Source organism: Rattus rattus, chromosome 9 (assembly GCF_011064425.1).
Source record: "Rattus rattus isolate New Zealand chromosome 9, Rrattus_CSIRO_v1, whole genome shotgun sequence".
In the NCBI taxonomy this organism is placed as follows: domain Eukaryota; kingdom Metazoa; phylum Chordata; class Mammalia; order Rodentia; family Muridae; genus Rattus; species Rattus rattus.
The window spans coordinates 81,778,159-81,801,130 of record NC_046162.1 but is presented as its reverse complement, the minus strand read 5'-3'; the positions used below and the strand labels follow the sequence as shown (position 1 = coordinate 81,801,130).

The window sequence follows — 22,972 nt, the reverse complement described above, 5'->3', positions numbered from 1 at the left end:
AACAATTTAAGCCTAGATGAAAGATTTTGAGAAAAAAAACTTGGAGCTCCAATACTGTGTGTGCACATACAAGAGACAAAACATGGGCTGGAGAGAGGGCTCAGAGGTTAAGAGCACTGACTGCTCTTCCAGAGGTCCTGAGTTCAATTCCCAGCAACCACATGGTGGCTCACAACCATCTGTAATGGGATCTGATGCAGTTTTCTGGTCTGTCTGAAGACAGCTACAGTGTACTTATTTATAATAAATAAATCTTGAGAGAGAGAGAGAGAGAGAGAGAGAGAGAGAGAGAGAGAGAGAGAGAGAGAACGAACATCTGTTAAATTTGGGAGTTCCCAAATCCCAAGTGAGTAAAAATTTCTATTTTTTTTTTTCAGTATTGAAAATTGCTAGGCAAGGGACTTTACAACTAAGCTATACTCCCAGACCATTATTACTTAAGGAGGAGGAGGGTCTTGCTATGTAGCCCAGGCTGGCCTTAAACTTGATCCTCCTGCTTCAGTCTCCCCAGAGAGAGTTCTAAGATTGTAGGTGTGCCTCACCTCACCCACTTTAGAAATACTATAACCAATTTGGCTTAGGTGAAGAAATTCTTAAGGGACTCTTGTGTCTCAATCTATCAGAATACCGAAAGAGTGGACCCCAAAGAAATGGTAATTTCTCTCATGCTGGGAGAGAACAGAAGAAGAATCTGTCTCCAAGGAAGAGATTTCACAGTTCTAACAGCTTGTGGAACAGAGCAGTTTACAGAATGAAACGGAATCCCAGACAATGATGGGCCAGTGGTGGGCTGGACCAGGTCTTGACTGGCACTTAGACGTTCGTATTTTTGCCTTCTATTTTAACTTTGAGTCTCATTTCAGAACCTGAAGGTGGACTTGAGGGGTTTCCTGGGTCTCTTTTGCTGTTTTCCTCTTTTAAGTTGGCTCTTTTTTTTTTTTTTTTAAATTGGTCCCTCTCTTGGGGACTGGTGGCTGGAGCTGACTTGGGGAACAGGTTGTGACACCCCAACTTTTGTAATCTTAGGTTTGTTTTTTTTTTTTTAAGATCATGTACCACCAACTCTAAATGCGTGACCATGGGGTCCTGCCTTTAGGATGGTGGAGTTATGTTAGAGCCCACCATCAGGGTAGGAGTGGGAGCTGGACAGAAAGGCAGCACAGTTGGAGGGAAGGAGGAAGGGAAGAAGAAGGGAAGGAAAGGACATCCACAGTCCATATCGTATGATTGTGTTTTGTTTTCCTTTAATTATTATGGGTATGATATTGGGTGGGGGAGTGTCAGCGGACAATTTTGTGCAATCTTAACCAAGGTTTCAGTAATTGTATTTAGGCTTCATATTCTCCTGCCCAGCCATCTCCCCAGCCCTGTTTCAGATGTTGAGACAGCCACTAACTCTCTAGCCCAGGCTGGCATTGAACTGACGGCAATCCTCCTGCCTCAGCCTCTCAAGTGACAGAATTACAGGAATGAGCCATCGTGCTCTGCGTCTACAGTATTTTTTTTTTTTTTCTGTTTGGCTTTAAGTTTTAATTATAAGACCCGTCCTGTTCTGGAGGGGAGGTTTGGGGACACCTGGGGGGAACGGATGAATGTTCTTCATAGCCAGGCTGCACTCTGGTAGGACATAGGTCCCGACCAGGAGGGTAGGATACTCCAACCCCTGGGACAATTCATCTGCAGAGAGCCTCTGAAACTGCACCTGGTGGCCTTGGGCTTGTGCGTCGCTCGGATCCACAGGGTATGAGGAGCATCAGAGCTCTCCAGGTCCGCTCACCTTTGGCTTCCAGCAACAGACCAGAAGCTTCCCGCCCACCGTCCGGCCCCCCTGGGCCCCACGTGACTTCCTGAAAGTTCAGGGCGCCGCCCCTCCTGCCCAGTTTCGATTCCTTTCCTCGCCGCTCCCCTAGCACCGCGCGGTGGTGTGTGCAGCTGTCCGTGCGCGTCCCGTCGGGTGCCCCCAGGAGCGCGATGGCCGAGCTGTTTCCTCTGGCCGAGGAGCTGTCCTGCTCCATCTGCCTGGAGCCCTTCAAGGAGCCCGTCACCACCCCGTGCGGCCACAATTTCTGCAGGTCATGCCTAAATGAGACGTGGGTCGTCCAGGGCCCGCCGTACCGGTGCCCGCAGTGTCGCACCGTGTACCAGGTGCGCCCGCAGCTGCACAAGAACACGGTGCTGTGCGCAGTGGTCGAGCAGTTCCTTCAGGCCGAGCAGGCGCGGACCCCCGTGGACGACTGGATCCCGCCTACCCGCTCCGCCGCATCCAGCTCAGACACCCAGGTGTCCTGCGACCACTGCCTGAAGGAGGTCGCGGTGAAGACGTGCCTCGTGTGCATGGCCTCTTTCTGCCAGGAGCACTTGCGGCCTCACATCGACAGTCCGGCCTTCCAGGACCACCCCCTGCAGCCACCCGTCCGTGACCTGCTGCGCCGCAAATGTTCCAGGCACAACCGCCTTCGCGAAATGTTTTGTCCTGAGCACGGAGAGTGCATCTGCCATATCTGCCTGGTAGAGCACAAGACCTGCTCCCCTACGATCCTAAGCCAGGCCAGCGCCGACCTGGAGGTAGGGAATGGCTGGTTGAGGGTCTAGAGGACAGCCTGGGCCAGTTGAATTGTGGAGAGAGCCCATCCTGGGTATCTCTGTAGTACAGTGGGTTGCCGGGAAGAGATAGGCTTTGCTGGGCCAGAGATCCTATATCCCACCCCTTCCTTCACAAGAACTCATGGCCTTAGGCTCTGTGAGCCGCTATCTGTGAGTTGGGCCGTAAGGGGCCATCTCCACAGACCAAACAGAAAGCAAGTAGATTATATATAGCCTCCCCCCATCCGTTATTGTCTGCCTTCCCCAGCCCTCTCATGTCTATTTTACATAGCAGACAACTGTAGGCACAAGAAAGAGTGCCTGTCTCAAGCCTGTGTTTGTCCAGTGGAGTTCAGTAGTTTTGAATATTAACTAACGATGAACCCTGGGGATTACCTCTCCACCCACTCCAGATCCTGGCAGCATGTAAGAACTGTGTGTGCTCAGTTCATCCCACAGCAGGAAAACAGGCCCAGAGAAGTTAGCTTAGCGGGAACCAGGCTGCTTTGACGCACAGTTCCTAGTTTCCTTTTCCCCTGTAGACCAGATCTGCTGAGTCCACGTTTGTTGAGCCCAGGGCATGGAGCTCGAGGAGGCTCGAGGTTATGCGCAACAGAAGCCTCTGTTGATCTGGAGAATTTTCATGGACAGGAAGTGTGAACAGAGAGTCTCAGGAATTCCTGCTTGTGACCTACAGGGAGAGAGCCTTTGACACCATGGTGTAGCTCATCTTCTTGATTTTTTTTTTGTTTGTTTGTTTGGTTGGTTGGTTGGTTTTTTTGACAGTCTTATGTAGTCCTAGCTGTTCTGGAACTCACTCTGTAGACCAGGCTGGCTTTGAACTCACCAAGACCTGCCTGCCCCTGCCTCCCAAGTGCTGGGACTAAAGGCGTGGACCACCACCACCACTCAGTTGGTGTAGTCCATCTTGCTGTGTGAAATTGAGCAGGAATTTGGCCTCTGGACCTGGGTTCACCTTGATAAAGACTGGAGGTGGAGCGTGTGTGCTAGGGAGTCAGGGTTCCTAATGGCTTTGTGGGGGGTTGCCATGATTTTAGTGGATTTAGAGGTCCCTGTCTTCCCCTTATGCTGCCTCTCCTTGGTCCATCTGTCAAAGCATGATCTGATCTCGTCTCTCTCAAACATCTGGGGGAGTTGAGGCCTGTCCCAATGTCGTGGAAGGAATCAGAAGCTGGGTGAGGTTGGTAAGCTTGGCAATGGTGCCAGGACCAGAATTCCAGCTCTGCTCCCTCTTGCCACAGCCCTTCCCTGCCTTTGCCTGCCTCTCTGGGTCTTAGTCAGGTTCCTCAGGACTTTCCCCCCCCTGAGTCTTGGCACCTGGATCTTTTGAGTTCACCTCTTCAGTATACTCTATATAGGTATGAGTACCTCCAAGCCTAGCTGTCCTGGGAGAGAGTCTGCCCTGCGTTTAGAGCCTTTGCTACCACAGAGCTAGCTGTTTGGCTCGAGACGAGTCCCTGCAGATCTCTGGGTAGGTTGAGAGCCACTTGGGAAGGGCTGCAGGGGCAGGATCCAGTGTCAGGAGGCCTGTCACTTAGGAGACTCCTCTCAGATTCAGTGCCAAGATCTGGGTTTAAATCCTGACCCCACCTTGTAGCATCCAGCTACAAATGGTAAAATGGGGGATGAGGACGGTCTCGGGCTATAGTGAACCTTGGGCGAAGCTGGTGTCGTGCCTATAATTCCAGCACTTGGGAGGCTTAGGCAGATAGATCATCGTGAGTTTGAGGCCAGCTTGGAACTACATAGTTTCAGGTCAGCTACAGGGTGAGACTCTTGTCTCGCAAAAACAACAACAAAAATAGCCAGTGGTCAGTGAGATGGCTCGACTGGTAAAGGGACTTGTTACCAAGGCTCTGGCCTGAGTTTGATCTCTGGGACCTGTGTGGTAGAAAGAGAACCAACTCCAGCAAGCTGATCTTTGACTTGACACCTATATGCACACAGATAAATGAATGTAATAAAATCAAAGGAAGAAAAAGGGGACAAGGCAGTTTTCTGCAAAATCTCCATATATTTACCAAGGCAGACATTGGGGGCATGAGGAGCCTCCCCAGCCTGTCCTGAGCCTCTGCTCCCTTTCAGCCTTTTTGTCCAGACAGAGCTGGAGTGAGCGGCCATTCCTGCTGCTTTTTAATCCTGATAGCAGAATTCCTCCTGCCAACCTTGTGCCCGTGTCTTTTTCAACCCAGCTGTGGCTCTTGTCTCAGTGCCAGACCCTAGCAAGCACTGCTCAGTCTTGAGCATCGTGGCTGCTAGTTTGGGGGGGTGCAGACTCAGGATTCCACTCTCTCCCATGTGGAAGACCCAGGTCCTTGGTCTGCAACAAGCTCTCCCAAACCCCAAAGTCCTCTGTCCTTGGTCAGTGGTCTGTTGTTGCCGCCTAAGTCCTTGAGCTGCCTCTCTTTGGAGTAGGTCAGAGTAGATCTCCCCCCACCCCCCATCCACTAGGAGGGGACTTTTATCTGTGTTTACTTAATGGTGGATTACTCTTTCAGCGTGGAGGGCTCCACCTGCAGTTCTGGAATGGAGTCAGTTGCTAGCACCTGTGTGTTCTCAAGTCTCTTCTAGCCCAGGGAGGCAGGATCTGTCTGGGTTTGCCCTTTGACCCAAATCTGTCTCAGCCTCTGTTGGAGGGAGGCCTGGGGCAGGGGAAGGGTTGTGTCACAGAGGTTGAGCCAAACATCACTGACCTGGGCTTTCTGGCTACAGTTAGTTTGTGCAGCCTTGATCTTTGTGTCCCGCCCTTACGTGTGCTAGTGGGTGGTTCAAATCCAGCCCCAAGGTTAGGTCCAGCTCTAATGGAGTAGAGGAATCAGGAAAGTAGAAAAGAGGGCTACTGTGTGTTGAGCTACTTGATTAGGGAAAGGAAATATTATTATCATTATTATTATTGTTGTTGTTAATCAATTTGCAGAAATTCCTAGCATACACAGTTTGGTCATTTGTTTATAAGTTTAGTACCAGAACCTAACCTTTGCCAGTGCAAAGTGTGGTCTTGGGTGAATCATGATTCTGTGATGTTTTCTGTAAAGTCTGAGTGATATCTGCTTCTCCGAGTTGCTCTAAAAGTTAATAGGTGTGAGGTGCTAGAAAAGCGTGTGAGCACTTCATAGCAGCCCTCCTGACTGGTGGTGGAGTGTTCCCTCTCATCTCTGCACGCCGTTCTATCTTAGTAGGGACGTAGGAGACTGTCGCCTCTGGAAAGTGGCTAAGAGCCAGACAGTTTGAATCAGCGTAGCTCTTTCAAGCCCCAGTGGCCAGCCTACCCTGATTCTCAGCCCTCTGTGGCTCTGGCCTGGAGTGGCCAAGTACAGCTGAGCATTTGTCCCTGCCTTGCTGGAGGTGACAAAGCCTCACCTAGCTTCCATCCACTTTTAGAAGTCACCTCTGGGGAGGACAGCATTAGGTGCTGGACTCTTTCGCTGGGTTACCTTCTCCTGGAAAATCCACTGTTTGGTTAGCTCTCCAGCGCCTTTGATATTTTGTCTGTTTTCTGTGGTAGGGTGGGGTCACCGTTACCAAAGATCGCTGTGTCTCTGTGAGCTTGGCCACTTGCTATCCCTCTTGCTTGGATTTCATGAGCTGTAAAATGAGTAGCGGGAGAAGAAATGTGTTATAATGGAAGCTGAACAGATCCAGGCAGGGCTCTGAGCACGGTCCTTGGTTAGTCTTCCTGATTGCCCCTGTAGCCACCTACCCAGTGGTATCTGTTCATGGCCAAGGAAGTAGGCAGAAGACATATGGCTGGGTCACAGGATTTCAGACACCGTCATTTTGGTTCCAAGTCTTAACGTTTCTGTATTGTCTTCCTAAAGGGATAGCGGGAAGCTTCAATTACAAGGAGCATACAGCGTAGGCAGAAGGAGCAGCGGGATGGAGGGGGGAATGGTCCTCAGTGTAGGGGAGCTAGGACACTAGGCTAAAGAGGGGCTCTCTCGCCCTGTGTGTTTTCCTTTACAGAACAAACTGAGGCAAAAACTCACCATCATGTACAGCCACATCAATGGAGCGAGCAAAGCACTGGAGGATGTGAGATCCAAGCAGCAGAATGTGCAGGTGAGTGACCCTCCCCCACCCTCACTCCAGTCTGTAAACTTCAAACCCCCTCATCCTTCAGGGCGGGCCTGGCCTCCATGTGCCTGGGAAGTTGGCTGTCAGCAGAGGGCTTCTGTAGCTCACGTGAAGCCTTGGGTTCTCTCCTGAGACCACAGAAACTGGTAGGGCGGGATCAGAAGTTCAAGGTTCTCTTTGATTCCATAGTCAGTTCCAGACCAGCCTTGATGGGTTTCCTTTTGTATTCAAGACAGGGTCTCACTATGCAGCCCTGGCTGTCCAGGAACTCACTATGTGAATTAATCTGGACTTGAATCCACAGAGATATCTATTTGCTTCTGTCTCCCGAGTGCTGGGATTAGAGGCGTGCATCCCTTGTCTTAAAAAAAAAAAAAAAAAAAACCTTGCAAAACATTCAGAAAGCTGTATGTCCAAGAAACAGCCTTTATAAATACACATTGAAGAACTCCCCGTAAGCCCAGCCTTGGGAGAATCATGAAAAACGTAGGGGTAAGAGGCTTAGAAAGATGGCTCAGTTCATAAAGGTGATTGTGGCGTAGCCTGACTGAGTTCAATCCCTGGAATCCGAGGTGGAAGGTGAGAACAGAAACACAGAGTTTGACTTCTGATCTCCAAGTTTATGCTGTGGTACTCGCCGCCTTCACTCTGACAGTAAATAAAAAATGAAGAATAAATAAACACACCAGGCATGGTGGTGCGCACCTTTACTTCCAGCCCTTAGGAACTAGAGACAGGTGGATCTCTGTGAGATCTAGGTTAGCCAGGACTACATAGTGAGCCTTGATCTATGGGAGGAGGAGAAGAAATAATGATGACGATGACGACGACGATGATGACGACGAGGACGGGTCGGGGAGAATCCTTCCTGTCTCTTCCGGCTTCCAGGAGCTCGGATGTTCCTTGTCTTGAGGCTGCTTGTACCTTGTCTTCCATCTACAGTAAGACCACAGTCATTGGACTCAGGGCCCACCTGGCTAACTCAAGATGATCTCTCTTTTTTTTTTTTTTTTTTGGTTTTTTTTTTTGGAGCTGGGGGCCGAACCCAGGGCCTTGCGCTTCCTAGGCAAGTGCTCTACCACTGAGCTAAATCCCCAACCCCTCTCTCTCTTTTTTTAAATCCGTATTTCATGTGCATTGATGCTTTGACTGCAGTCAGATCCTCTGGAACTGGAGTTACAGAAAGTTGTAAGCTGCCATGTGGGTGCTAGGTATTGAACCCTGGATATCTGGAAGAACAGCCAGTGCCCTTAACCACTGAGCCATCTCTCCAGGGCCCAAGTCCTTATAGGAGAAAGAAAGGAGCTTGACTTTTTAAAAATGACTGTCGTTGAGCTGCAACACCCACTTTACCATGGCAACTGTTGCTTCATTGAAGTCTGGGTTCTGATACCCACTATCACGACTGTTCATGGGGCTACGGTTGTGTTGGCGCATCTGTGAGCCTTTGGTTTCCCACTGTGCCAGTGGAACCACAACTCCTCTGAGGAGATTGTGAGACTTTCAGGATGAAGGTAGAGTTACGAACGTTGTTTGGAGGGCAAATTAAACTCCTAGGAAGAAGAAAGACCCCTCCGAATGCAGGGACTTTGAGAGGTGGCTCATTTTGTTCAGTTTAGCATCCTAAGTGTAACTCGTGACCCATAGCATGGCTTTGGCTTTGTAGAGCATGGCTTTGCAACGTGTGAATGCCCCCGCTATTCTGCTACTCCACAGTGTGATGCTCTCATCTCTGATTGAAGCTGGAATTTTTTTTTTTTTTTTTTTTTTTGAAAAATCGAAGCCTATTATGGGATAGCTGGCTGTCAAGGCAGAAGGTAATGTGGAGCAAAGAAAGGGGCTGGCAGGTCCAGGGTTGCATGGGCTGTACTATAGCATGGATATGCTGGCAGAAGAGAATGCTGGGTAGTTGACAAGACAAGAGTGTCTCTGCGTTCAAGGGAGGAGAAAGAGGTTTATATGCTGTTAGGCAGGGCTGGTGGCCAACTGAAGTGTACCTCAGTAATTTTCCAAAGTGATGAGGGGGAGGAGGAGAAGGAGGAGGAAAGAGAAGGAGGAGGAAAGAGAAGGAGGAGGAGGAAGAGGAAGAAGAAGAAGAAGAAGAAGAAGAAGAAGAAGAAGAAGAAGAAGAAGAAGAAGAAGAAGACAACTTCAACAACAACAACAACTATTAACGTGTCGTGTAGGGCTTGGGATGTGTGTTTAGACTCACTTGGCAGTTATAACCAAGATGCTGAATTCATGTCAATTTGGATAGGTCACTTGAACGAACTTCCTGGGTAACCTCAGTAGTTCAGACGCTAGGTCACCCTCACCTTTTCTCTCGCTTGTGAAAAGAGGAACAAGATGGAAGATGCTGGCAACAAGCAGTTTCCTTTAAGCAATCAGTGTGGTGTTTGTTGCACATACTACTTCCAGCCTTGCCTCAGTGGAAGCAGTTTAGCCGCCCTGGCCAAGCCTAGTTGCAGGGGAGGCTGGGAAATGTAGTCTGCGAAGCTGTATATCCTGATGACGCTCCCGCGTGCTCTCTTATTAAATAGAAAAGGAAATTAACACTGGAAGACGTTGGTGTTCACAAGAGGAGGTACTCTGAAGGGATACCTAAGTGGATAAAGAGTTGAGGGTCGGTGAACTATCTCAGTGGGTAACGGTGCTTGCTGAACAAACTTGAAAGCTTGAGTTCAATCCCAGGACCCACCGCGGAAGAAGAGAGCCAACTCCTGAAAGTTGTCCTCTGACCTCCGCCTGTGCGCCTGGGGATGTGTGCACACAATGATAACAGAAACAACAGCAAGAAGGACAACAATAATAAATTTAACGGTTTTTTTTTTTCTTTTTTTGGTTCTTTTTTTCGGAGCTGGGGACCGAACCCAAGGCCTTGTGCTTCCTAGGCAAGCGCTCTACCACTAAGCTAAATCCCCAACCCCTTCATTTATTTTTATTTTCGGTGCATTGGTGTCTTTGCCTGCATGTATGTCTGTCTGTCTGAGGATGTCAGATCCCGGACTTTCAGACAGTTGTGAGCTGCGTGTGGGTACTGAGAATTGACCCCAGGCTCTCTATAGAAGAGCAGTCAGTGCTCTTAACCTGAGCCATCTCTGCAGCCCCAAAGTGAACAGTTTTCAAAAAGCCGAATTCCATTCTTTCGGTGTACACTGTGTATTTTGTTTGTTTGTTTGTTTGTTTGTTGTGTTTGATTCCAAACTAGTGAGGTTACCCAAAAAAGTTTGTTCAAAAATATGACTGTTGAAGCAACAGTGTCTACCAGGGGCATCCTGGACACCTCTTATTAATTTAAAGCGAATTTGAGTTACGAGTGTGGTGATATAGGCTTTGAACCTTGGACCCATGACCTCACACACGCTAGGTAAACATTCTGCCCTGAACTGTACTCCCAACACCTGAAACTAATTTTAGCGATGCAACTTATTTAACTCAGTGTGTCCAAAGTGTTATTTTAATGTATTATCAATACATTTCCCTTTTTGATAGTACTGGGGTTTGAACCTAGGTCCTCGTGCACGCCAGGCAAGTGCTCTACTAGTGAACTAATTCTAGTTCAAGAAGAAGTATTAATGAGTTGGGGGGAGGGGTATAAAGTCTCTGACTGACATCCTTCATTGTCTACTCACAAGTTACGCCACTTTTTTTTCCTTCTGGAGATGGGCTTTCTTTGTGTAGCCCTGGCTGTCCTGGAACTCTGTGTAAGCCAGGCTGGCTTCAAACTCAGAGATCCTCCTGCCTCTGCCTCCCGAGCCACTGGGATTAAGGTTTGTGCCAACACTGCCCAGCTGACATGATGTGTTTCAAATGCTCAGAAGCAACGTGTAACACTGAAAAGGAGAGTTCTAGAGGATTTTTTGAAATTGTTTCGTGCCTTCAGGCTACTCACAAACTCTTGGGCTTAAGTGACCCTCCTGCCTCAGTCTCCGGAGGGACCGAAGTAATAAATTATGTGGCCAACTCGCTTTTTGCCTTTTCAAAATAATTTGCTTGTGAACAGTTGTCTCCCCTCTTCCACCACCCCAATTTAGAGATAAGGGTCACATTAGCCCAGGTTGGCCTCAAGTATTGTAGCCAAAGATGGCCTTGAACTTTTTTTTTTTTTTTTTTTTTTTTTTTGTTTTTTTTTTTTTCTACTTTTTTTTTTTTTTTTTATGTTGTTTTTTTTTTTTTTTTTTTTTAGGCAAGCACTCTACCGCTGAGCTAAATCCCCAACCCTGGCCTTGAACTTCTGATCCTCCTGTCTCAGCCTCCCAAGTGCTGGGGTTATAGTTGTGAGTCACCACACTGGGCTTTGCTCGTTAACGTTCTGTTCGTTCGTTTTGTTTTTTTTTTTTTTTTTTTTTTTTTTTGCTTCGTAGGGTGGTTGGTTTCTGGGTTTGAGACAGGGTTTCTCTGTGGAGCCCTAGCTGTCCTGGAACTCACTCTGTAGACCAGGCTGGCCTTGAGCTCAGACATCCACCTGCCTCTGCCTCCAAGTGTTAGGAGTAAAGGTATGCACTACCACCTCCCTGGCTCTTGTGAGTTTCTTACATGTGTTTCTCAGGACAGGTAGTTAAAGTACTTTCCTAGGAATTGGAGTTGCTGGGTCTTGGGGTGTGGTCACACCCAGATGGACAGGACTTTGCCAAGTGGCTGCCCAGTGTGGCAGCATGAATTATCACTGAGTTCCTGATGCTTGCCTCCCCTTCTCCCTCCCCACCTCTTACACACTCTCTCTCGCGCTCTCTCTCTCTCTCTCTCTCTCTCTCTCTCTCTCTCTCACACAGACACACATTCTCTGTCTCTGTCTCTCTCTCACACACACACACACACACACACACACACACACACACACACACACACACACACACACACACTGGAGTGCAGCCTTAGTGTTATCAGCAGTCTGACAGGAGCCCCTCCATCTTGGCCTCACAGGAATCTATGAAGAGGAAGATGCTACAGCTGAGACAGGAATATTTGGAAATGAAGGCTGTCATCGATGCCGCAGAGACCAGCTCCACGCACAAGTTGAAGGAGGAGGAGAAGAGAGTCTACGGAAAGCTCGATACCATCTACCAGGTTCTTCTCAAGAAGAAGAACGAGATGCAGAATCTGAAGGCAGAGGTTGAGCTCGTCCTGGCCAAAGGGGACGAGTTTGAGTTTCTGGAGGTGAGTTGTGGCGAGGGAGGGCGCTGCTTGGGTGTGTGTTCTGTCCAGCATCGCAGAGCTGATGGGAGTCTGGACCTCAGAGAGTCGGGGCTTTAAGAGGTCATCTGGAAAGATCCCAGAGACATACTGTATGTCTATGCTCTGCGACAGCTTACTGAATTGAGGGCCTTCAGAGAACCTCTGTTGATTATTTCCTGGTTCCCGGGGCCCAGCATCTGGGCGTGGCTTCCCAGCTGTTGTCATAGCACCAGAGGTCTGCAGGCTGGGCTGTATTGACTTTGGCGCCTCAGGGCTGTTTTCCAAGCGCACCTGGCTACTTAGTTCCTTGGGGCTATAGATTGGGTGTGCACCTCCTTGCTGGCTGTCTGCTGAGGCCTTATTTCAGCTTGACGGCATGTGTTTGCTCAAGCCAGCAGAAACGTTCCTCCCTCCAGGAAGGCCCGCGTTCCCCTTGAAGGTCTCTTACCCAATTAAGCCTGGTGGTCTACCCAGGATAGTCACCTTTTTTTTTTTTTTTTTTTTTTTTTTTTTTTTGTTTTTTTCGGAGCTGGGGACTGAACCAGGGCCTTGCGCTTCCTAGGCAAGCGCTCTACCACTGAGCTAAATCCCCAACCCCGATAGTCACCTTTTCGATTAATTCTTTCGTCTGGTTGGATGCCGCCGATGTCCCTGTGGTGTTCCCCCTCTCGTTCCTTGTAGTTCATGTGCAGTAATGTCGTTTCCGATCTGCCGTGTACTCAGGGGAGGGTTATGGGGGACTCTTGGGAGCATCTTAGATGTGTCACCCACTGTATAGGTGTCCGCCTTCTCTTACTGCCCTCCCTCACATACTCTCCGAAGATGCCTTTCTGAAGCTCTGCCTCCCTGCTCTGTCTGGTGCTGTGCCCCTTAGCATGGTCCAGGAATGAGGGCCTTGCTGTTCGCACTTGGTCTCTGCTGTCAGGCCCACCTCTTGCCAGTACCCTTCGCCCTTGCATTGTGCTCTGACCACAACAGGTGCTATGCTCTTCATTCCTCAGACATAACCCCGAGTGGGAGCACCATGTTGATCTTCTCTGCCCAGTGGATTATGTCCCTTATGTCCCTTTTCCAGGACCACCGGGGCCATGCTGCTACACATTATTAGTGTTGCAGAGTATGCCCCACCCCCCGTAGTGCTGATGACATCATTTCAGATGTGCTTGGCCTGTGTATCCTTTGGCTATAAGCCACATCATCTTGTGACTTACCTCTTCTTCCTCACCTGTCTAGTTCAGGGCCCGGATCTCTGTGAATTACCTAGTTTGGTCCCCCAAGGACCCAGATTGCCTGGCTCAGTACAGGAGTGATGGAACCCCCTCTGCCCATGATGCTTGCTGGTACCTAGGTGGAGGTTTTCTGCTACCCCGGGAGCTCATTCCTGTGCCTAGGAACTACTGAGTTCTCTGAGAAAGGATTCCAAGTCCTTGTCTGTGCCCTTTTTCTTAAAGTTCTTAAAGGAGCACTCCAGCTAGTTCCAGGATCTTTCTTTCCCTTGTGATTGAGGCAGAAAGTTGTTCTCACTGTTGCGTTAGGAAACATCAGTGGGGTTGATGAGGATGGAGGCCCAACCCTGGTTTTCCTCCAATCACCTCTGCTTAAACACCTTGGCTCGTTCCAGAAAGCTGCAAAATTACAAGAAGTGTCAACGAAACCAGTCTACATCCCTAAGATAGACCTGGACCATGATTTGATAAAGGGGGTCTACCAGGGTGCATTGGACCTCAAGAGTGAGCTGAAGCTCTCCCTCAAGCAGCTACAGGAGAAGAAGGCTGAGGAGCCCTGCAACTCAGGTAACCACAGTGGTCCAACGCTGATGAGCCCTTCGGTGCCTTAGGGTGGGAGAGCTGTCAAGCAGAACATTGGCATTTGAATTTCAAGGGTCCTGAAATGGCCTCTGCTTTGTCCCGATGTCACAGCTACTTTTCCAAAAGGAAGACCGAGGCTTGGTGTTCTGATGGGCTCTGGAGGCTAGCATGGATGGCTTTGAGTAGAGACTGGCTTGCCAGTGTGTTTGGTGGACAGAGGGCGAATTTCAGGATCAGAGAAATCTGAAATTCCTCCTTATCGCTCCTTTGCATTCCTTTCTCCACATCCCAACCACCATCTCTGCTTTCCACAGACACACAGACACACAGACACACTCCACTGCTAACACCCAATTCTGGGGACTGGTCCCAGTGTATGCTAGGCAGGTACCCTACCACAGACCTCTATATCTAACCTTTGGCTTTTTGAAACAAGATCTCCCTAGGTAGCCCAGGCTGTCTGTCACCTCCCAAGTACTGGAATTTCAGATGTATACCATCACACCTAGCTGTCCCACTGAGCACAGCGAAACACCATCTGGCTGCTGTCTGATACCATCACCTGCTCCAGGACCATGCTATCTTCCTACAAGGTCCCCACATCTGCTATTAGAGCCAGGGAGGGTTTTACAGGATGTCACTGTCACCTTGTTTTCCTCCTAACCCCTTTGGGAGCTTTCTGGTTATCCTAAGATGTCACACCAGACCCTTGATGTCAGACCAGACCCTTGACCTTGACCGAGAAGCCAAATTAGGTGCTACCTTTTCTTTCTTTTTTTTTTTTTTTAAAAAAAAAGATTTATTTATTTATATGTGTACACTGCAGCTGTCTTCAGACACAGGTGAAGAGGATCTCTGATTCCATTACAGATAGTTGTAAGCTACTGTGTGGTTGCTGGGAATTGAACTCAGGACCTCTGGAAGAGCAGTCAGTGCTCTTAACCACTGAGCCATCTCTCCAGCCAGGTGCTGTCTTTTCATCCCAACACCTACCACCATCTCTCTCCAGTCTCTCTCAGTGCCATGCTTCCTGCCACAGGACCTTTGTATATATCCTCCCCAACACACATTGCTTGGGGATTCTTCACCAGCTAATCCCTTTCTACTGTTTCTTTTTATTTGTGGTTTTGCTGCACCGCCAACTGAACCTAGGGCCTTCATATACCAGGCAAGGCGCCCTACCACATGGCCCCTTTGAACATTTTTTTTTTCTTTTCTTTTTTTTCGGAGCTGGGGATCGAACCCAGGGCCTTGCGCTTTGCTAGGCAAGCGCTCTACCACTGAGCCAAATCCCCAACCCCCTCCCTTTGAACATTTTTATTTTGAGGCAGAATCATTTATTTTGTTTATTTATTTATTTTGTGACAGGGACTCTCTACTATGTAGCTCTAGGTGTTCTGTAACTTACTACGTGGACCAAGCTGGCCTCAGACTCATAAGAGATTCCCCAGTCTCCCAAGTGTTAGGATTAAAGGCATGCACCACCACACCTGGCATTGTGGAAGGATCTTGTTGAGTTGTCTAGGCTGGCCTTGAGTTTGCAATCCTCCTGCCTCAGGCTCCTAAATAACTGGGATTATATATTCCATATGCCATTAGGCATTCTAGTTTTGTTAGGCATCTACGTTTTGGTTTCCTGTGGCTGTGGTAAGAATATCCAGACAAAAGCAACTTAAGGGAGGAAGGCCTTGTTTTAGCTCCCGGGTCAGGTCACCGTCTATCACACAGGCAAGGCAGCAGGGCTGGAAGCAGCGGGTCACATGACTTCGCAGTCAGAAGAGCAGTGAACGTTTGCACGCTGGCGCTCCATTTCTTCATCTCATGCAGTCCAGCATCCCAGCCAAGGACTAGAGCACCCAGAGTGGGCGGCTCCTCCCGCCTCAACCAATGTAATCTTGACAACCCCCTCATATATGCTTTAACATTGGCTACCACATTGGGTTTTCCTCTCTCTCACTGTGTGGAAATCATTGAACCGTTACATTTTCCCTTAGACCCTTCTCACTCCTTTAAACAGAAAACATTTATTTATTCAGCACGTATACACATATGTCTGTGTGTATTGTATGTATGTGGACAGGTGCACTATGATGTGGGGGTTGAGGTCAGAGGACAACTTATGGAGGTCAGCTTTCTCCTGCTCTGTGGGTCCTGGGGATTGGACTCAGGTTTGGCAAGCTCCTTCCTACAGGGCCATCTTGACAGACTCATTTCCACCCACTGGAGTAGGATCCTTTTCTTTGGGGATGCGGGTGATGGTCCTGAACTTCACTGTGGCCATCCCAGTGTCGTTGAAGAGTGGCTTCTAAAACAGGTAAAGATGAGGTACCTTGTGGAAGGTTCTGGAAAGTTCTTCACATGGGGTAAATCTGAGTGACCAGACTGCCAAGAGAGAGAAGAAAGGACCAGGGGACAAGAACCTGACGTTAGCCTAGCCTCTACTCCACACCAGACACCTTGACCTCATTCAGGGATTCCCGTCAGCCATTATCAAGTTCATGTTCTCCTTGATGGATGTCCAGAGAAACCAGAGAAGTCCCGGAGCTGGGTGCTGATGGAGGAAGCTTTCTCCCAGCTATGCTTTAAGCAGAGGAGAGAAGGAACACATGGGATTGGCCCTCCTCACACTAACTGTCTCTTGCAAGTGACTGGATGGGACAGTCAATGGGAGGGCTGCCTGTGTGGATGTTCTATCCACAGCCTCGACAAACCTGGCTCTTAGAGTGGGTGGGGAGGATCCACATACAGCTGGGTCCTTTTCTCTGCCACAGGTAACGTGGGAGACCATGCGCAGTCCACATCCAAACCCACACGCCCTGCGAAGAAGACCGCACGTAAGTAGCCTCTTGTTTTTTTCCTGGTCTTAGTGTGGCTGTGACTGGCAAGTGCGTGGTTGAGACTGTTAGAGAGGCTACTGAAGCTTCAAGATGGTCACAGCCCATCCCAGGTTTTCACAGGTGTGTGTGCGTGCATGCTTATGTATGTAAGCATTCATGTATGTAGCGTAGATATGTATGTATGCATACATATGTGTACACATGCACCATGGTGCACGTGTAGAAATCAGAAGTCAGCCTTGGGCATCGGTCCTTACCTTCCACCTTGTTTGAGGTAGAGCCTCTTTTGTGCCCTGGAACAAGGCAGGCTTGCTGGCCTGAACACTTCTGGGGATTCTCCTGTGATGAACAGCCATCATCTTGCTATAAGACTTCTGGGATTTCAGATGCAAGCTAGTCCATCTAACATTATCCGGGGTCTGAAGATCTGAACTCAGGCCCTCAGGTTTGCGTGGCAACTGTTTCACCCACTCAGCCATCTTCTGAGCCCTATGTTTCTCTCTCTTTCCCCCATTGCCTTCTCCCAGTGAGCCATAGAAAACATTTCTCTAATTGTCCCTACCAGTGAAAATGTGATCCTATACATACACAGTATATTATTAGTTTATTTATAAAATGTGTAAGCAGTAAGCAGTCTGGGGTGGCTCATACCTCTAATCCCAGCACTTGGGAGGCAGAGGCCGGTGGATCTCTGTGAGTTTGAGGCCAGCTTGGTTTACACAGTGAGTTCTAGGACAGCCAGGGCTATGTAGAGAGACCCTGCCTCAAAAAAGAAAAAGAAAAAAGAAAGGAAGGAAGAGAAAGAAAGGAAGGAAGAGAAAGAAAGAAAGAAAGAAAGAAAGAAAGAAAGAAAGAAAAAGAAAGAAAGAAAGAAAACACTTTTTAAACCCTACACCTCAGATTTTTTGCCTCCGCTCCCCTCCACCAACAACAGTGGTGTCCCTGTCATTGAGAATGTGGGCATGGAGTTGGGAATATGAGTCTCCTCTTCTCTCACATTTGGAAAACAGTGACATTGGAGCCCACGGGATGATAGTAAGTGAGGTTCCCACGGGACACACTGGTGGTGAGGACACTTCATAACCATTTAACGGGGAAGCTGGGACTGTTTCCCCAAGGTCAGTATGAGATGACATCAATGCCCTGATCAGATGCCCTGATGTTAGTGGGTGTCAGGGGAGTGAGAGGGCTCTGTGTGCTTTACTTGTTTGTCCATAATGTGTGAGTCGTCTTCAGCAAACCACTGCTGGGTACCGGTCTCTCTGAGGGCTAGAACATTTGGTGACGGTGTGCTTATGGATGTAGGAGAGCCCTTGGGAATGCAGGATGTTGTTAAAGCATTATTGTGACACTTAACCAGGATTGCTTATTTTCTGATTTCCTCCTTTTTTTTTTTTTTTTTTTTTTTTTTGCTTGCTTGCATTTTTTTTCTTTTTGTAGAGCTCTAATCTACCTGTAGTGAAATACACAGATCCTAAATGTCCAGTCAGATATATTCTGACAAATGAGTTCTATGTTACCATTACCCAAATCAACATAAACACTTACTAGAAAATTTCCCTCTATTTCCTAATAGACACTGTATACCCACCAGGACCCTGGTGGGGGTTCCTATACTTGTAGATGTGTGATATCAGCCACTGCCTTATAGTTCAAGTTAGGCCATCCTTCTTTAGCTGGTATGGGTCAAAACGCAGGCTGGTGAATGTCACCATGGTCTTTTATGTGTGTGGCATCATGCTTTTAAATATCCTAATCCTATAATCTTTCCTTTTTTTTAGCGGACAAGAAGACCAAGAAAACCCGTAAGTTGTGCATCTGTATATCTTTTTGTTCTCTTTTTTTTTTTTTTTTTTTTTTCTCTTTTTCAGAGCTGGGGACTGAACCCAGGGCCTTGCGCTTGCTAGGCAAGTGCTCTACCACTGAGCTAAATCCCCAATCCCTCTTTTTGTTCTCTTGACTTATGTGAGCCTAGGGCTAAGGTGGACGGCAACAATTGAGTTGCTTTAACGAGGGTTCTGCAATTGGACCCGTTCTTACAAACGTTTGAGGACAGACGGCTCTGAGCAGGGAAAGGAGGATGGGGGTGGAGATGTGTGGATGGCTAGTTGGTTGGGGGGGATAGTAAATGAGTAAGACGGATAAAGAGCCTCATCTGGACTCAATTTGTGTGGCCCTGGCTGGTCAGATGTGTCTGTGGAAGTTGAGGGTTGTCTTGGAAAGAGAGGTCATCTAGTTGTGGGTGTTGTATTGCTATTCTGTTTGTCCTCCCTCGCCTCCCAGCTGGTGCTGCGGGTGCTGCCGGTGCTGCCGGTGCTGCCGGTCCTACCTCCTACTCTTCCTCATCTAACAAGTTGCCCACCTTTGGAGCTCCTGGACAAGCACCTATCCCTGATGGTGAGTCTGTGTGGACAAGTGCCAGGGAATTAGCTACTATTTGTCCCAAGTCTGCCGTCTTGAATACCATTCTCTATTTTGTCTTCTAGCCACACCCAAACCCAATGCTCCACAACCAAACTCGGCAGCCCTCAAGGCTAAGATGTTAGAAAACTTCTTAACCATGTCCAGAACAGAGCTTCTGGAATGTGAGTAGTTTGGCTAGGTGGATGGAAGAGTGGCTGGATGGCTTCATGCATACGTGGGTGGATGGATGGATGGATGGGTGGATGGGTGGGTGAGTGGATGGATGGATGATGGATGGATAGATGATGGATGGATGATGGATGGGGTGGTGGATGGGTGGATGGATGATGGATGGATGGGTGGATGGATGGGTGAGTGGATGGATGGGATGGATGATGGTGGGTGGGTGGGTGGGATGGATGGATGGATGATGGATGGGTGAGTGGATGGAGGGATGATGGATGGAGATGGATGGATGGATGGGATGGGTGGGTGATGGGTGGATGGATGGATGGGTGAGTGGATGGATGGATGATGGATAAATGGATGGATGGATGATGGATGGATGGATGATGGATGGATGGATGGATGATGGATGGATGGATGATGGATGGATGGATGGATGGATGGATGGATGGGTGGGGTGTGGGTGGGCAGCTGGGTGGGTGGATGAATGGACAAATGAATGGGTGGTCAACGACTGGGGATTAGTAGCTAGATAATGTGTATCTGAGTAAATGTTCTGATAGATGAATGGTTAGTTGGATGGGAGGGTGGGCCGATGGATAGTTAGTCAGATGAGTGGGTGAGTGAATGGATGGATGAATGGACGACGTGTGAGTAGATGGATGGGTATGTGGATGTGTGGATGGAGAAAACAAGTGTCATAGTACGGGAGAGCTTTAAAAGTGCAGGTACCTTGGGCCCCTTGTCACAGTTCTCTGGGGCATGTCTTCTCAGATTTCGTTAAAGTCGTCTTCGACTACAATACCGCCCACAACAAAGTGGCTCTGGCAGACAACTACACCACCGCTTCCGTGGCCGACGGGCTACAGCACTACCGGTCCCATCCCCAGAGGTTCACCTACTGCTCTCAGGTCCTGGGGCTGCACTGCTATAAGAAAGGCATCCACTACTGGGAGGTGGAGCTGCAGAAGAACAACTTCTGCGGTGTAGGCGTCTGCTATGGCAGCATGGAACGGCAGGGCCCCGAGAGCCGGCTGGGCCGTAACCCCAGCTCATGGTGTGTGGAGTGGTTCAATAACAAGATCTCCGCCTGGCACAACAACGTGGAGAAAACGCTGCCCTCCACCAAGGCCACGCGAGTTGGCGTGCTACTCAACTGTGACCATGGCTTTGTCATTTTCTTTGCTGTCACTGAAAAGGTGTATCTGATGTACAAGTTCAAGGTGGACTTTACTGAAGCTCTGTACCCAGCCTTTTGGGTGTTCTCTGCGGGTACCACCCTCTCTATCTGCTCCAAGTAGTCAGGCTGCGAGGCCAGCCACAGACACTTGGGCTTGCTGGGGGAACATCCAAGACTGGTAAAAGGCGGGGACCCTCCTTTGGAGAACTTCTGAGTCCTTGACAGATAGGAGATTGGGAGGGGAGCTGGCGAAGGGGCGGCAAAGATAAAAGGGGAGATTGGGCTCAGAAATGGGTGGGGTGATTGTCTTGTGGGTGGGGAAGCATATCTACCTCAGGCCCAGAGGGCAGGGTGACCTCCTCCCAGTGTTCTGGGAAATCTCCAGGCTGCTAGTTACTTGGGCAGTGCTTCAGAGAAGAGAATTATTAGTGTTCCTGTTGTCTCACAGAAAATCTATAGCTGCTAGCCATGCTCTTTCCTCGGGTTACAGTTGCTCACCCTATTCTGCTCTCTGGGGTAGCAGCCTGCAGATCTTTGTGTTTTGATCATGATCTGGATTTAAAAAAAAAAAAGGCCCGGTGCTGTGGTACACGCCTTTTAATCCCAGCTTTTGGGAAGCAGAAGCAGGCACATCTTCATAAGGAGTTCTCGGATAGCCTGGTGTACATAGTGGGTTTTAGGACAGTTAAAGCTACATAGTGCCACCTTGTCTCTAAAAACCAGACAAAAAAACCCAGTTCTTGAGTTTGGTGTATATATTATCTCTTTGGTGCTGGGGACTATATCTGCAGCCTTGAATGCATGCTTTACCACTGAGCTTCACCCCTACTCTGAACTCCCATAGAACCCTTTCCCCCAAGGAACCTTTTGTAGATAAGGCTGAAACCATGTCTGAATGAGTCTGTGTTGATTTGTGTCAAGGCAACTCAGATGTGGTTGAGACGAAAGTCTCTCCCTCTTCAAGAGGCAACTCTCCAGAGATGTGTTGACTGTGGGCATGGAGTTAGAGGCCTTTCTTCCCATAGCCTAGGCCGGGGAGCAGAACCCTGGCTGGGTTATGGGAGCCCGATGGGTTTGCTCTTACTTGTTATCTTGCCTTGACAGCTGTTCCCAGCAGTAATGTCCCCCTCCTCTGGATTGTAGATATTGGGCTGATGGCTGTCAATGCCACCATTTGCCCTTTGTGGTTACTACCACAGTTAAGTGGACGGCCATGCCGCATTCCCAAAGCCTACGGTCATGCCGATGGGCTGTGTGTGGTTGCTTCAGAAACCTTGCTAGATCACCTATGGCCTGAAGGGTCCTAAAGCAGACCTGTGGCTGATAGCTGGATTCCTGTTTGTTTATCTCTAGCCACAGACTGCAGACCCAGGGGTGAGTCAGACCCATCTCTTGCCCTGACTCCTCTCTCTTCCTCAGTTGAGCCAATTCCAGATGCTCATGTAGGACCAAACTACGGGTTAGGAAGACTTTAAAGGCTAAGGGAAAAAACAAAACAAAACAAGGAGGGTCCAGGCAGTGGCTGTTTTCTCTGTTGCCTTTCACACAGTGAAAATAGCCCAGGCCACTGAAGGGCAGGGATGGATGACTGGGATCTCCTCACCTCCTCCTATCATGATATCAGATCCAGAAGATGTGAGGGTTTCTCTTGTGACAGGAGTCCAACTCTCTCTTTCCTAAGTGGGGAGCTCCTCCTCATAAGCCTTCTTATGAAGAGAGGCCACCATAGGGAAGGTAGGCCCCTAGACCTTGTCATATGATGGATATTTGAGAACACAGCGCACCTCAGGTCTTTATGGAATCCCAGGCTCTTAGACTTGGCATTCCTGCCAGAAGTGTGGTCTGTGTCCTCTCCCAGAGGAATGTTCTATTCCCTGGAAGCATCTTTGCAGGGGACATGTCCCTGTAGATGATATGTGGGCTTTGAAAGGTTTCCTCCTTTGCCACACAAATTCTTGGCGATGCTTCTCGAACTTTGGAAGATGCCCAAAAGCATCTTTGCTGGTCTTCCAAAACAGAGCCTTGTTTGAGACCACATCAGACTTGGGAAAACAGCTAGGTTCAGAGGAGCAGAACGCCAAGAATTAACTCGAGAGTCCTGCTTGGACTCGCCTCAGGAAGTGCTAAGACTTCCGGGAAGTGTGCAGTTCAGGCAGGGAAGGCATGCATCCCTCTGTTTATGAGAGCCAAGCAGGCGATCGGAGCCCAGAGCTGTGCGAGGTGCTTTGGGGTTGTAAGTGGAGGGCTGTACCCTTGCTGTCTGGTACCCATCTGTCTGCAATGGTAAGACCGTCACCTTAACCGTAAGCATTTCTGGGTGGATGTACTAGCTAGCGTACATCAGAGTGCACATCTCACTTAGCTCACAGAATTGAGCAGGTGGGAAGGTGGAGGGTGGCTTATTCACTATTCTTGTCATTCCAACATGGAAGAGACTCCTTATATGGATGACAAGAAAACCCCAGGGCCCTGTGGATGTAACAGAGATTTCCAGAAATGTTGATGTAAAATCCTGTTCTTGACTGAGGTACTGGGGACTGTCTCAGTCACTCTGGTGTGATAAACTAAAGGTCAAGTCTTTGTATTTTTCTGAACTGGCTGCTTGCTGTTTCTGATCACTGAGAAATTGATTTTTTGATCTATTACTAATACTGATATGTTACTTTTATACTATTGATTTTTAATTGATTATTAATTACTAATGT

The 22,972-nt window shown here is 48.7% G+C and overlaps 1 protein-coding gene across 1 annotated transcript; it reads left to right on the top strand.

Moving 5' to 3' along the window:
* The first annotated feature begins 1,874 nt into the window (after positions 1-1,874).
* On the top strand, positions 1,875-21,108 carry Trim25 (tripartite motif containing 25). Its single transcript, XM_032914057.1, has 9 exons — positions 1,875-2,565; positions 6,568-6,663; positions 11,602-11,835; positions 13,475-13,646; positions 16,433-16,495; positions 18,280-18,303; positions 18,782-18,895; positions 18,985-19,083; positions 19,862-21,108. The coding sequence occupies exons 1-9, from the start codon at positions 1,972-1,974 to the stop codon at positions 20,386-20,388; spliced, it is 1,923 nt and encodes a 640-aa protein (XP_032769948.1). The 5' UTR covers positions 1,875-1,971; the 3' UTR covers positions 20,389-21,108.
* The last annotated feature ends 1,864 nt before the right edge of the window (positions 21,109-22,972 follow it).

Bases quoted from the DNA above. Each gene is read 5' to 3' on its own strand.
- Trim25 (XM_032914057.1), top strand. From the start codon at position 1,972: ATGGCCGAGCTGTTTCCTCTGGCCGAGGAGCTGTCCTGCTCCATCTGC. The intron at 2,566-6,567 runs GTAGGGAATGGC...TTTCCTTTACAG, and splicing joins AGGCCAGCGCCGACCTGGAG to AACAAACTGAGGCAAAAACT. The intron at 6,664-11,601 runs GTGAGTGACCCT...TTGGCCTCACAG, and splicing joins CCAAGCAGCAGAATGTGCAG to GAATCTATGAAGAGGAAGAT.